Genomic DNA, 14,559 nt, shown 5'->3' with positions numbered 1-14,559 from the left:
CATATCCCAACTTTTCGAAGATAAAGGGACGATTATTCTCCTTAAAAGATGGAACTACTCCAACGGTGGTTATTGGTTCACCACTATAAATACACTGACACCCCTCAGGTATCTCTAAGTTCCAATATTCTCTAAACTTGCTTAGACCCTTGCTGACTTAGGCATAGGAGTGTCTTTGCATATACCACCCCCCATTCTCTCGCGCGTACACAAGTTGGACGAAGGCTCCCAGATGCGAACTTAGTCAAAGGGCTCCCTCCTTCAGACGATTGGGCCAACCCAACGAGTCCAGCTCACTAATCTCCGGTTACCCATCGTAACAACAGCTATCAGAACACCATCAAGCAAACCAGTCACAATCATAACTACAATCCAAACTCAATTCCTCAATTATCAAAATGTCAGATTTTCAATAATTAACTCATCATATTTCAATTTAATAAGTAATATCAAATAAATCACCATTCACAGCCACATTTCAACAAATTCTCATCAATTAGTCACAACTCAACAAATTTTCATTACAACTAGCTAATAATCAGAATTTCCAGCATTCCCAAATAATCAAGAAATCAAACACATATTCATTAAATTCAGTTACAAGTCCAACTCAAACTTATCATTCAGATATTCCAAACAATCATAAATCATTTACAATTACCCACTAAACTTTCGTTAGCAATTTCTAGCACCTGTTTCCATGGCAGCAACAGTGACAAGGTTAAACGTCCTCCTCTCCTTTTTGGTTCATGATTCCAATGGTAGCAGTGACGTTTACAGAACATAACAAAATCAGAGTAAGTGGCAAAAACCTCTGAGCATTTCTTAGCGAGCTCTATCGATGGCAGCTTGGACCACAGGAACCCAGGCAGCGGCGACAGCAACCACTGTGACGGCGCTCGCAGCATGACAGCGGTGAAACGGTCCCCCTCCCTCTCTCGTTACATTCAATCTCTTCTTTGCACGAAGTCCACACGCCACGACGACGGTGGCGGTGCTTCTCGCAACTCCATGGGCAGCAATGGGATTGAATGGCGGCGTCTCCTCTCTTTTCACCGTGAGCTCTCTCTCACTCTCTGTTCCTTATTCTTGACGTTGACAAGGCTTACGGCAGCTTCCTTCGACGAGCAAGAACGACGACGATGATGGTGGCTTCTCTCCCTCTCGGCGCTGCTCTCTGCCTCGGCTCTGGTCTTTCCCTGCGACGGTGTTTCCCTCCCCGTGGATGTGGGTGTTTTACGCTGAAAGGGGGAAAGGGGGATGAAGGGCTGCGCATTTTAGAGGCTGGAAAAAGAGAAAAATTAGAGTTTCTTTGTTTAATTTGAGAATTTAGGGTAAAATGAAATTGGGAATTTAGGATTAGAAATTAGGGATTTTATAAAGGAATAATGATATATATGAATAGATATTTTGATAAAATTGGAGGGTAGAGTAATTCTAAAACCAAATATACTTCATTAAAAATATTTAAGAACATTATTTATCAACATATTGTTATATTCAATTAATTATTTTTAATTTAAATTATAAAATAAACATATTAATCACATTTTTATAAAATATAGTTTAAATTCAATATTAATTATTCAAATTAAATGATATAATTTTTCATTATTTTTTATCACGGAAACTTTATTTTCAATTTATAAAATAACTAATTATAATACAAATTGTACATAAATATTAATTGACTTAAACTTAAATTATTATAAAAATCAATCTAATCATTTTTAATAAATTAATTTCTAAGAGTTCAAATTAATAACATAACTCATTCATAATAGATTATGAATTTACTTAGATTAAATTATATTCTTTCTTTTTTTTCAATTACAAAAATTATAATTTCAATTATACCAAATATTCAATAAAGATTATATAAAAATTCTAATTAATTTAAATTTCAATTATTATAAAAAATTACATATAATTCTTAATTATTTTTAAATTCAAAATATTAGACTTTTATTAATTACTTTCAGCAAAATAATTTTCTTAAAATAAAATCCTCAACAAATATAATAAATCACAAATAACTAATCATTTTATTTTCAAAAACTCGGATTGTTACACCCGCTCTGCTTTTCGTTGATGCTCAGCTTCTTGTTCGAATTGTTCTAGTCATCCACGATGGCCATAGACTAAATCTAATATCTCTGTGGGATATGGTGGTTCTTAATCTTCTAGCGGATGCACCACTGATTGAATTCGCTTCGACTGGGGTTTTTTTGATGTCCCTTCTCTATGAGGAACATGCATTCTTTTTGTGGTGGAGGTATTACGAGTACGAGGTCATCCCAGTGGGCTCAGGTTCTGATTTAGACGTCGTGTGACTGTATTCATATTGATTGTCCGCCATTATTAGGGGTCGAATTCCAAGTTCCCGGCAACGTAGCCAATGTTTCGAGGGTTACTTGAAATTGGGTTGTTTTTGGGCCTGAGTGTGAAGTCCAAGCTCCTTTAGGGGCATTGTCCGACTTGTTCTGATGCCGAGGCACCGCCGTCCGAGTTTCTCATGAGGAAGTAAGGGGTGGTACCTGCAAGAGATTTTGATGCTCAAGTTAGTAAGGACTTTATGCAAGTTTTCAGTAGATTAGAACGTGAATATAACTGAGGGGTGTTAATGTATTTATAGTAGAGTTGTTAACCACTTTTATTGGAATAGTTCCACCTTTATTAGTGGATAACCGTTCTCTTTATTTTAGGAGTTTGTTAGGATATATCTTTTAGCGGAGATAGAGATAATAATAGAGATTCGAGGAGACAATTACTTATTTAGATAAGTACAAGCCGGTCTCTTTTATCATGCCCGACCTCTTTAAAGAGGTTGGGTATGAGTAGAAATCACCCCCTTTTAGGTGAATTTTTCATCTTTATTGGATCCGGTTTTATGTTTTCGACCAGGATATGAACAATTAGTAACCTAATAATCCGAATAAAGAAATTCAAATCGAAGATATTGGAGTTAAGAAAACAATAATCAAATGTAAAATCATTTGTGTTTACAAAGCATCAAAATTCTAAATCATAAAAGAAAAAGCTGCTCATTATATAACCTGCATCGTATATTATCAGTTTGGATAGTGTTTCCCCATTGCTAATATTTTCTGTGATTGGAAGAATGACAAAAAGGGGTGATAGTCATGATCAAGATAAGAAACTTGTGTTTGCTAAACTTGGGAACAAAACTACGTTAGGACTTGGGAGTTAGGAGCTAGGAACAGTAGCACTATAAATTATGAATATTTTATGAATCAATGGGCAGGAAAGGGGATCATGATACATGTACAAAAACAGCAGAATGTGAAAAATGAAACGCAAAAGCAAAAGGGTTTTCTCTTTTCATATTTGACTTTTAAATATCAGATTGCCATGATTGATTGTGGATGATCCGACAGGGAGGCACCGTTTTATGAAGCATATTTGTACCTTTGAATGTCACCATCTGATGGCAATTCTTTCTGTAGCTGATAAGCTGCAGCACAAGGTTAAACCTAATCAGAATTTTTTATCCCATTTTGGAGGCTGAGGTTCCATTCTCATAATGGAGGCAGGCTAAAATAATGGGTCAAAGAAACAGATGTAGCTCTCAACTCAAAAATGCTATTTGAAGAAGCGGCAAATGTAAACCTAGCTACCAACCAAAAAGTACTAAAGCAGAATAAACACCTGGTCTGGTATCATCTTGTTAAATCCAAATTTATTTGTCCATATCGATTCTGCTTCTTCTGCAGCTGGTAGCACAAGGTTCTTCACATTCAAGAAAGAAAGCAGCCTCTCAATGCAAGAGAAGAGTGTTTGGAAGTAACCCTGACATACCAACCAAATATATAATTAATGCGCTACAGACAAGTACAATTGATCACAATGCAAAGCTATAAATCAAAATGATATAGCATAGATCATGTCAGCAAGAAGACAGAGTAATGATGCAACCAAAACTACAGTCTTGCACCTTTCCGTGGTCCTTGTTAGTGGTTGCAACCAAGGGGAGTTCGGCAATATCTTTGCCAAAAATTCGAAGCATGCCCACAGATACCACATATGAACTTCAAGGTCAAAATACAGAAAGGAAAACTGTAAACAGTAATTTAAAAATGAAATACCAATAGCAACCACAATGAAGAAGAGAAAATAAAACCTTACTTGACCATTAATACTGCACAATACATTCCTCCAAACTCCTGCCCCCGAATATTCCTTCTATAAGAAAGATGCATTATTTGGGATGAAGGAAAAATAGAAACTGTACCAAAAACGAGTTGAAAACATTGTTGTAAAGGAGTATTCATACCCATAAACCATGGCTGGAATAAAGTCCCGTCCACTAATTGCATCAACTATGGGACTGAAACATTCCTGAAATGTGCATGAGATATCTCAGACTCTGCATATCATAAGTCCAATAAATGCATCAAATGATCTCATTGAACACTCAAATGTGGTAGTCCAAGGTGATATCTTAGTACTAGAGAGATCACGTTGTAACACATTAAACAATTAATGCCCCATGCAAAGCATTTGTAAATGCAGCACACTAGGGAACATCCTGTATGCAAGTTAAGCAATGACATATGTTAATGGAAAGTGGAAAACCACACCTTAAAAGCTAGCTAATTAAGGAGAAGAACCACTCTCCTTGTATACAACATCAAGCATCCCATACTACCCGATGTAGGAGTTTGGCACCGCATAATACCCAAGTCCCTAACATATACTCACCTCCAAGGTTCACTATTTTTCAAGGATAAATAAGGGGAGGCAAAAGATTGATTTAATAGTGTTTAATAAATGAGTGCAGATGTTCAAAATTAAACTGTCGTTATATTTTTAAAATAATGAGACTATGGGAATGCGAACATGACAATGTCATGATAATTCCCGTATGATGAGATCTTGATCCTATATTAATATCCAACTGGCAACTAGTTAATAAACTACTAAATCTTGTCAAAGGGAAATCCACCGGAAAATTTGGCAACATGAGAGCAAGCATCAAATCATGCCAACAAAAGCACGATCTCATAATTTTTCCAGTTATCGTTAAATCACAAGATACAGCCAAATAAACATACAAGAATTAACTCAGAAAGTGTATAACTAAAAACAAAGGACAGAAATATAGTTTTCCAAGGGTTAAGAAGCAAATTAGCTCTATGATTTGTTGGGGAATCAGAAAGGATAATAACCTCCATCCACTCAAGGGAGAAGCACAAAAGGTTATAAACAAATTCAGAAGATGGCCAGCACTTACGTGGAAGATTGAAACAGCCTCCAAAAGCAATGGCCTGGTTTCACGAGAAGCAATTTTCCCATTAAGAAGCTTCCATCTTACGTCAATATCATTGAGGGGTTCCAGTCCTTTCTCCTCTTGCTTTTTCTTTATAATTCCCAGTAGAGATTCAGGGAGTCTCTCAGCACCCATGACCAGAAGGTTCTCCAAAGTAGAATGTATTCTTGTACAATCATTACAACAAAGCCACTTCCCCACTGGCAATTCCTGTCGTTGGGTTCCAGAGATATTAGGTCCAATACACCAGAGAAGTGGCATCAGAGGAATCCAAGGCATCCAAATGAATGTTCACGTATAAAAACAGATCAACAAATTGCATACCTTCAAATATGCTATCTTATGTTCCCTCAAACAGCCAACATGATATTCCTTTTCACACTGCAGCAAACAATGGGGATAGCAAATAAGAACTAACTTTTGATTACTTAGATCAAGAACTAATCACGAATCATTAAACACTTCTACGAGCAAAGAAAACTAGACTTGGATGTTAGCAGTGCCAAGTAAAACCAAAATCAAAACAGAACTAGAATCAACACCTGGTCACATAGTATAATGGTGCGTGGGCCAAAGCCGGATCTGCTGAAGTCAACACCTCTGCATGAACAAAAAATTCTCTTCGGTATTATATAACTAAGTGCAAGTCACAAATAAATGAAATCAAATAAATGAAATGGTTTCCAGTATTTATGACACCTGCATAAAGCACATGCACCAAGGTCAGCTTCAACATCTTTGACTATGCGTATGCATCTGTTTGTTATCTCTTGGATAGGATCAACTCCTTCAACCCTTCCAGCTGCAACAGCATTGGAATTGTACGCCACAAACTTCTCTCTCTGAAACATGTTTTGGCAAAATTCACAATACCAGTCACCGCGTGGAATACTTGATAGAGATGCACATTCTGTACAATTCAAAACATAAGTACATGAAAGACCAGTTAGAAGAGTCAACATGACTATTTTGTAATTTATCAAAGAGAAAATATTCCTTGTGATCCAGTATATCTTGAAACAAAATTTCAGGCACCAAAAGCAAAGAGCCATATATGTGAAATTGAAAATTAAAATAATTTTGCAAAGATACATCACATTAAAGAAGTCCCCGTACAATAATGACTCGAAGCAAGGCCCAAGGAGTAAACTACATTCTATAAAAGCTGAGGAAAGAGAGGATAAACAATGATGAATAAAGATGATTCCACATTTCACAATTCACACAGTTACAAAGCAGATATTTGCCAACAGATATTTGTCCCTCAAATTTTTAATATTGTATATCTGACCTTTATGAAATGCTCTTGGGCATCCATCACAAAGCAACAAATTTCCACCATCCCAACAAACAATGCATAGATCATCGTTATCTGTTGCCGAATATTTTCGATCTTTGGAGAGAGATATTGCTAACTCATGGAGAGATACACCATTTGATGTATAAATGTAAGCATAACTGCTCAAAAACATTACAATATCCTTAATAAATACATATGCACAGTTAAAAAGCATTCCAAAAAGCTGCTTTACATCCTGCCCACACACACAACCAGTAAACAAAAAGGAAACAATGACTCACGGTTTCTTGCGAGAAGCGCAACCTGCATGGGCCTCAAACTGTGAAGGGCTGACCTGCAACACATGTGGAATTGAAAGCATTATGTTTACAACTTAGAGAACCTAGAGGAATATCTATAATTATACAACCATGTGAAAGTAGCAAAACCTCAGAGTCGCAGCATCTGCAAACAATTCCAGAGCCCATTTTAAAGCCTTCAAGCAATCTCTGTCATCCACAATGTACATGTTAACAGAATAATCAACAAACAGTAGCTTCTACTAGAATTACACATACAAACAACCTTCCCACGGGCATAATAAGCAACTTCAGTTCCATCAGGTAATCCATTCTCTTCAAAAACTAACTTATGCAACCGCTGATCCCTTGAAAAGAATAAATTGTGTAGAGAAATGATGATTATCATCACTAAAGAATAAAGAATGACAAAAAAACAACTCTACAGCTGGATAGGACATATAAAGGTGAGTGAGGACTAACTTCTTAGTTATTTTCCATTGGCTCTTATTTTGTGGGGATAAACACTTAGCATTTGAAGTAACTTCCAGAATCTTCGAGTTTCCTGACAGCTTCCTAGTAATAATATAAATTCGTTAGAATAAAGTGGAAATGATTTGGTTGTGAAAAATGCAGCTCCAAACATATTATCTTAGAAACTTTAAAGATGTCGATAACAATAAATAAATAATGGCGAACACTCACTTCTTTCTCATCTTCCATGAAGTCATCGTCTTTGGTAGAATAGGAATAGAAGCACTCTTGGAAGACTTTGACTTGTTAGCCCATTTTGATGACCTTAATAACACAGTTGAAAGCATGAATTAAAAAATTTTAATAAAATAAATAATCTGGAAAGAAAGCAGAATATGTGATGATTATTTTGGAAAAAATAGCAGTTCATTATATGCATTAAGTTTGGAACCACAACCACAGAACATTGGTTAATGCAAAATCGAAAAAAACCAAAAATTTACAATAAATAGGACAGAAAATAGATAAAAGTACCAACTTTGTTCTTTTTTTCCTTTTTCTTTTATTTTCTGAAGCAATAGACAGCTCAGGAGCATTGGATGGATTGGAGACAGACATTGGTCTGGGGGACCTGAAATATTATACCATGATAAAAGAAAACCAAAATTAAAGAGGACGGAAATGAGGTTTCAAAACAAAGTCACTCAGCTTCCATAAGCTTATGAGCTTACATTTTGAACTAAGCTTTGACTTACATTTTCAACAGTGACAATATGTCACTTAATATGAATATATTACCAGCCCTAGCTTTCAGAAAATAAATGGCAAAAATTAAGTTATTACAGTTGTCTACAAATTTCCATTTGGACAGTCCTCTCACACAAAAGTAATTAATGGAGGCTCACAAATTGCAACTATTATTTGCAACTGGCAGACAACAGCATGATAAAATTTATGGCAATTTTACACTCATTTTCTCCAAGATTTGGTAAACTTCAACCTGATTCCCTTCTATTTGCAAAAACATACATAAACGGCTGCAACTGATTACTACATTCACTATCATGTATCTGGTAAAATGTAAGACTATACATACAGCAATAACATCTGATAAAGGGAGGTTTTGGGAAGATCAGCATAATCCAGACACATTGTAACCTTGGGGGAAGTTATTATAATATATCCTAAAATTTAAATACTACGTTCCCTGGAACGTATATGGACTAACTGCTGGCTAGAATGATTCAAAACCAACAGAGCTGAATGGCAGCAGACAAAAGGCCGTCAAATAGAATTCCCAACAACAAACCAATTTAACCCCCTCCCAAACCCCCAAAACAAAATGTTTCACTTTTCTGTATTTGCCTGCTGAAATTAGGCCAACTGAGAAATTAGATTCAAAAGTCAGTTTTTATCCTTAAGTTCAAAAAGACGCAGGCCGTCAAACATGACCATAACCAATAAGTTATGTGGAATGAATGAATACCTGACTCTCTTGCTAACTGCGTTATCAGAACTGTCTTCGGATTTCCTCGATTCAACACAATAACAGCATATGGGCCCCACTCTTGCCGCACATGAGAAAGGGAAACACCCTATGGACAGATCATAACGCTAATGCTAAAGTTACAAGGCAATAAAAAAGGTGAAATACTAAAAGAAAAGAAAAACTCCATACTTAATTTCCTATTTTTCTAAACCCACAGATACCAAAATAGAACGAATCTGAGTAGCAGAAGCAAAGCTCACCTTTGCATCTTTTACAAGTAAAATGTTTTTCTTCATGCGGAGAACGAAGAAAGTTTTGAACTGTCGCCTCCAAATCATACAGAGGAACTCCCCTGCACGTTCTCAATAGATCAAGCAAGCTCTTCCCATTTTCAAGGCAGATATACTCTGCTGCTCTCCTGTATTGTCCACAAGCATGGACCTCGAATTTGGAAGGCGGAATAATCTACATAGGGAGAAGAAAGTAACAAGGAAAAAATAAATGACGGCACAGTATCAGAACAACGGAACAATTATTTATGCAAAGACAGAATAACGACTCACCCTGCGTTCATTGCACAGAGAGCATGAGCACAATATTCCCAGATCTCTTATAACACCCCGTAATCCTGAAGCCTGTAATAAGAACGTACCAGTACTAAAAATGCGTGGCCACTACCACTAGACCACTACATACATTAGGGAGAGAATAATATTACTCCAAAATTGATAATATCATTTTAATCTGATGAAATTTTATTATAAATGTTATTTGTATTAAGAGTCACATTATCAATTTGAGAGTGAAATCCATGTACTAAAATAAACTATCGTTTTGGATGTGAAAAGGCATAAATTAACCGCCAAGAACTAGCTATATGGGATAATTAAGAAGAGAAATGAGAAATCTTTGTTTTATCTGTTATACATGAGGTCAATGGATCTTATATCTAACGGTTAATGAGAAAAATGAATGAATATAATAACACCTAATATAACTATGAATAATCTTAAAGGGACAAAAAATTTGGTTTGCCAGGTAGTATTGAATCTAATAACCTTGGTTATATTAGTCGTTATTATCTCCTTTTTTCTCATATTTATGCTAACAACTCAAATGTTATTCAGTATTAGACAAGAGCACAATCTAACAGTGGCCCATACCGCTTCTGCTATTGCCTAGTAGCTAAATCAATCGCTAAAATTTGACTAGCAGTAAACTAGAAGTCTATAAGGAATGAAGTACAATTCAATTCAATTCTTATTTTAATTTTATTCATTCATTAAAAATAAGATGTGGCGTGGCCACTTATATGCTGCACAATCTACTATTGGCTATGGCATAAAGCTAATTTGGATATTATTACCACTTACAACTATATTTAACATTTGAAAGGTTAAAACATGTATTTATCAACTTCTAATTATATTTGAATATACAGATTATAACATTTAAAAATGAATTTAATTTCCTACTGTTAAAATGTTTTACATAAAAATTCAATAGTATATTGAAATATTATTTAAAACTAACTAAATTAAAATTCTAAACAGATAAATTTAATTAAAAGATTATATAAAAAACTCGTGAAAAATAATCGAAAACATCTATATTTTTTATTTCTCATAGAGTCCTCTAATATAATAGATCAATCACTAATTTATCGTGCACCTGAACTCTGTTTAAAATTTGTTGTTGGCCACAAACTACACAAAGTAAAATTTGAAATCCATTATTACCTAAAAGGACAAGTAAACTATCGACTATATTATATTTGTACCTAAATATGAAAACGCTTTTTTTAGTCCTTCTTCTCATAAAATCTTCTTAAGTAAAGTTTCTAACTAGATAGTCCAAAAAAGGAATAGAAGAAAAACCTGAGTCATATTTCACAAAATCACAAACATAACGAACCTTCTTAATACCGCCCATGTAAACCACCGAGACCCCATCAAGAAGACCAGTGTGGAAGAGCTCCTTCACCGTCATGGGCGTCTTGTTGACCACAATCTTCTTCGACATCTTCATTTCCAACTTGTTCCTCGATATCCCGCTCACCTCTCCACCAACATCATTCGAAACGACTTTCCCTTCCAGTGCCGCCGACCGTCGTGTAAACCGCTTAAATGGCCTAACCATCGAAACGCTGAGCTCGCATTTCGGTTCGGAACACTCGTTCTTCTTTCCCGCCAAAATTTTTGTTCCGTTATTTTCTTTCATTGGAAGCTTGGCATTCGGTTCTACGTCTTCGCGAATCCTGAATTTCTTAGATTCATTGGTATTGGAAATTTCGTTACATAAATTCCGGTGTCCCACATTAGCTCTGGTATAAACAATGTAACCGTTCACCATGGAAACGTTCCTCGTGTTGCTGCTGCCGCCGCCACCGCCGCCAATGAAATCCGGCACCTCAGCTGGAACGAGCGGAGACTGATCCATCGGTTAGTTCAGTAACTGCAATGAAAACAAAATTGAAAGGCAAAACAAGAAATATCAAAAAGAATTGTGAAGTTGTAGGCGGAGAAAGGGAAATGAATGAGAAAGGAGAGTGAAATATACGAATAGCAGACACAGCGCATTGGAAGTGACGGAAAATTGAGGATAATTGAGAGTGAGAATCAGTGTAGGGTTTTTGGAGCAGAGTTCTGTCTCTGTTCAGTTTCCAACACTCCAAGTCAATAGCTAAGTCGGCAACTCTGAGGGATAAGAACGGTTATCACTGGTACATGGGACACCCTGGTACACATCGAACAGAAGATGATTGAGAATTGGGGGAAAGGGGGGTTTTAACATCGGAAATTTATCTTATTTCACACCACTTTAATTTTGTGGGGAGAAGACAAGACCATCTTTGTCTCTTTCGTATCTCTTTCTAGACTATTTTTTCTCTTAACTTTAGTAAATATTCAATTAATAGACACAAATCGTATGATTAATTTGCTTCTTGTTGTGATATGGATGTCCATTAATATCATGATTGGGTGACTCAGTTTTCATATTACCAAAAAAGAACTTACATTAATGAAGGTTGAAAATTTTTCTTCATTATGCCTATAAAAGGAGGTTAAGCCTCTATCAATATTACACACAACAACAACAACTAAATACTATTTTCTCTCTCTTTCATATTATTAATCTTTATTTTCTCTCTTTATATACCTTACTATAATATTAGTAAATATACTAATCATATCTATTATATTGTGATAATAATTATGGCGAATATTACTATTAGAGATATAATTATATTTTATATTTATTACATCTTTTTTATTTATTTATTTATTTCACAACACGTTATCAGCACGAGACTCTGATCAAATTTTTAGGAAGACTCAGGTAACAAATTTTCATTATGTCGAAACTCTCTTATCTTAAATTCAATGCTCTTGATATATTTGGAAACAATTATTTATCATGGATATTAGATGCTGAAATCCATCTTGATTCAATAGATCTTGGAGATACCATTAAGGCTGAAAATAATGCATCCCAGAAGGATAAAGCCAAAACCATGATTTTTCTTCGTCGTCATCTTGACGAGGGATTGAAAAATGAATATTTCACATTAAAAGATCCTGCAAATCTTTAGAAAGACCTTGAAGAAAGGTACAATCATAAAAAAATGGTGATACTTCCTCAAGCTCGATATGAATGGACGCACTTGCGTCTACAAGATTTTAAATCTATAAATGAATATAATTCTGCAATGTTTCGAATCACCTCACGAATAAAATTATGTGGGGAAAAGATAACTGATCATGATATATTAGAAAAAACTTTCTCAACCTTCCATCCCTCGAATGTGCTCCTGCAGCAGCAGTATCGAGAAAAAGGGTTTAAAAAATATTTTGAGTTAATTTCTTGCCTTCTTGTTGCTGAACGCAACAATGAGTTGCTATTGAAAAATCATGAAGCGCGCCCAGCTGGCGCCGCCCCATTTCCTGAAGTAAATGCGGCAAATTACCCCAGAAGAGGTAAATGGCAAGCTTTTAATAATAAGAAAAATTATGGAAGGAAAAGGAATTATATTCAAAAGACAGGATCTCACCAGAAGTGGGATAAAGAAAGAAATATCGGGCAGAATAAATCAACAGAGGATAAGTGTTTCCGTTGTGGTGGAAAGGGCCATTGGTCACGTACCTATCGTACCCCAAGGCACCTAGTCGATCTTTACCAGACATCTTTGAAAAAGGACGACAAGGGAAAAGAGTCAAATTTTGCTTCAAATGATGCTGAAAATTTCACTACTCATTATGATGTATCTGATTTCTTTGAGGATCCTGAAGGGAATATTGGTCATTTGATCAATGATAGAATAGTTTAATATGTGAGATTGTTAAGTATCCATGAAAATAAATAATGTAAAGAACTTATTGTTAAGTTTTATCTTCTATGTATTTGAGTTTCAAATATGATGTATATAAATAATGAAATGTCAATGTTTATGAATTTTGAAATCATTAAATGTATCATGCTTCAAAAATAAAATTTTAGCATATGACATTATTTTTATGTACAGTGTTTCTTAGAAAAATAATTCCGATCAAGTATTCAATTTAGCTGTGCATACTACTCATTTTATTATTATTTGTCTTTGAAGAGAATGGCAAGGATATGTAATGAAGATGTATGCCTTGCGAATAGTACAAGTTCGCACACTATTCTCAAAAGTGATATATATTTTACCCATCTTGTGCCAAAAGAAGAATATGTTAATACTATTATTAGCTCAGGCAATGTGATTGAAGGCTCCGGAAGAGCTATAATTTTGTTTCTTAGAGGAACAAAATTTATAATAAATAATGCACTATTATCTACCAAGTCCTTGAGGAACTTGTTGAGTTTCAAAGATATTCGCCGAAATGGATATCATGTTGAGACAATGAATGAGGGAAATCATGAGTATTTATGTATCACAACTCATGATTCAAATAAGAAAGTTATATTAGAAAAATTACCCTCACTTTCATCTGGGTTATATTACACCAAGATTAGTGCAATTGAATCACACGCCATTGTAAACCAGAAGTTCACTAGCCCAAATGAATTCATAACTTGGCATGATAGATTGGGTCACCCGGGAACAACCATGATGAGAAGAATTATTAAAAACTCTCATGCACATTCACTAAAGAACCAGAAGATTCTTAAATCTGGTGAATTTTGTTGTGCTGCATGTTCTCAAGGAAAGTTAATTTTAAGGCCATCACCAATAAAGATTGGATTTGAGTCCCATGAATTCTTAGAAAGGATTCAAGGTGATATATGTGGACCCATTCATCCACCATGTGGATCCTTTAGATATTTTATGGTCCTAATAGACGCATCTTCGAGATGGTCACATGTGTGCTTATTATCTTCTCGCAATCTGGCGTTTGCGAGATTACTGGCTCAAATTTAAAAGCACAATTTCCAGAAAATCCAATCAAAGCAATTCTTCTTGATAATGCTGGTGAATTTACTTCCCAAGCTTTTGATGCTTATTGTATGGCTAATGGAATAAGTGTTGAACATACAGTAGCTTATGTTCACACACAAAATGGGTTAGCAGAATCGCTTATTAAACGCCTCCAACTAATTGCTAGACCCTTGCTTATGAGAACAAATCTCCCAACCTCGGTTTGGGGGCATGCTATTTTACATGCCGCAGCACTTATTCGTTTGAGGCCAACGAGTTACCATCAGTTCTCTCCTATACAACTAGCTTTTGACTAGCAGCCAAATG

General features: G+C 35.3%; 1 protein-coding gene across 1 annotated transcript; it reads right to left on the bottom strand.

Annotated features, from left to right (window-relative positions):
* Positions 1 to 1,994: 1,994 nt before the first annotated feature.
* Positions 1,995 to 11,696, bottom strand: LOC130935560 (increased DNA methylation 1-like). Its single transcript, XM_057865357.1, has 22 exons — positions 11,391 to 11,696; positions 10,746 to 11,285; positions 9,395 to 9,466; positions 9,092 to 9,296; positions 8,829 to 8,937; positions 7,881 to 7,973; positions 7,574 to 7,666; positions 7,352 to 7,444; positions 7,155 to 7,236; positions 7,019 to 7,078; positions 6,872 to 6,924; positions 6,582 to 6,748; positions 5,990 to 6,200; positions 5,833 to 5,890; positions 5,615 to 5,671; positions 5,255 to 5,500; positions 4,295 to 4,359; positions 4,147 to 4,203; positions 3,956 to 4,049; positions 3,670 to 3,810; positions 3,430 to 3,475; positions 1,995 to 2,537 (listed from the first exon to the last, which is right to left on the bottom strand). Exons 2-22 carry the CDS (start codon positions 11,268 to 11,270, stop codon positions 2,461 to 2,463), a joined length of 2,604 nt encoding a protein of 867 aa, XP_057721340.1. The 5' UTR covers positions 11,271 to 11,285; positions 11,391 to 11,696; the 3' UTR covers positions 1,995 to 2,460.
* Positions 11,697 to 14,559: the final 2,863 nt, after the last annotated feature.

This window comes from Arachis stenosperma, chromosome 6 (genome assembly GCF_014773155.1).
Source record: "Arachis stenosperma cultivar V10309 chromosome 6, arast.V10309.gnm1.PFL2, whole genome shotgun sequence".
Classification (NCBI taxonomy): domain Eukaryota; kingdom Viridiplantae; phylum Streptophyta; class Magnoliopsida; order Fabales; family Fabaceae; genus Arachis; species Arachis stenosperma.
Note: the sequence above shows the minus strand (reverse complement) of the source record. Positions and strands in the feature narration are given on the sequence as shown.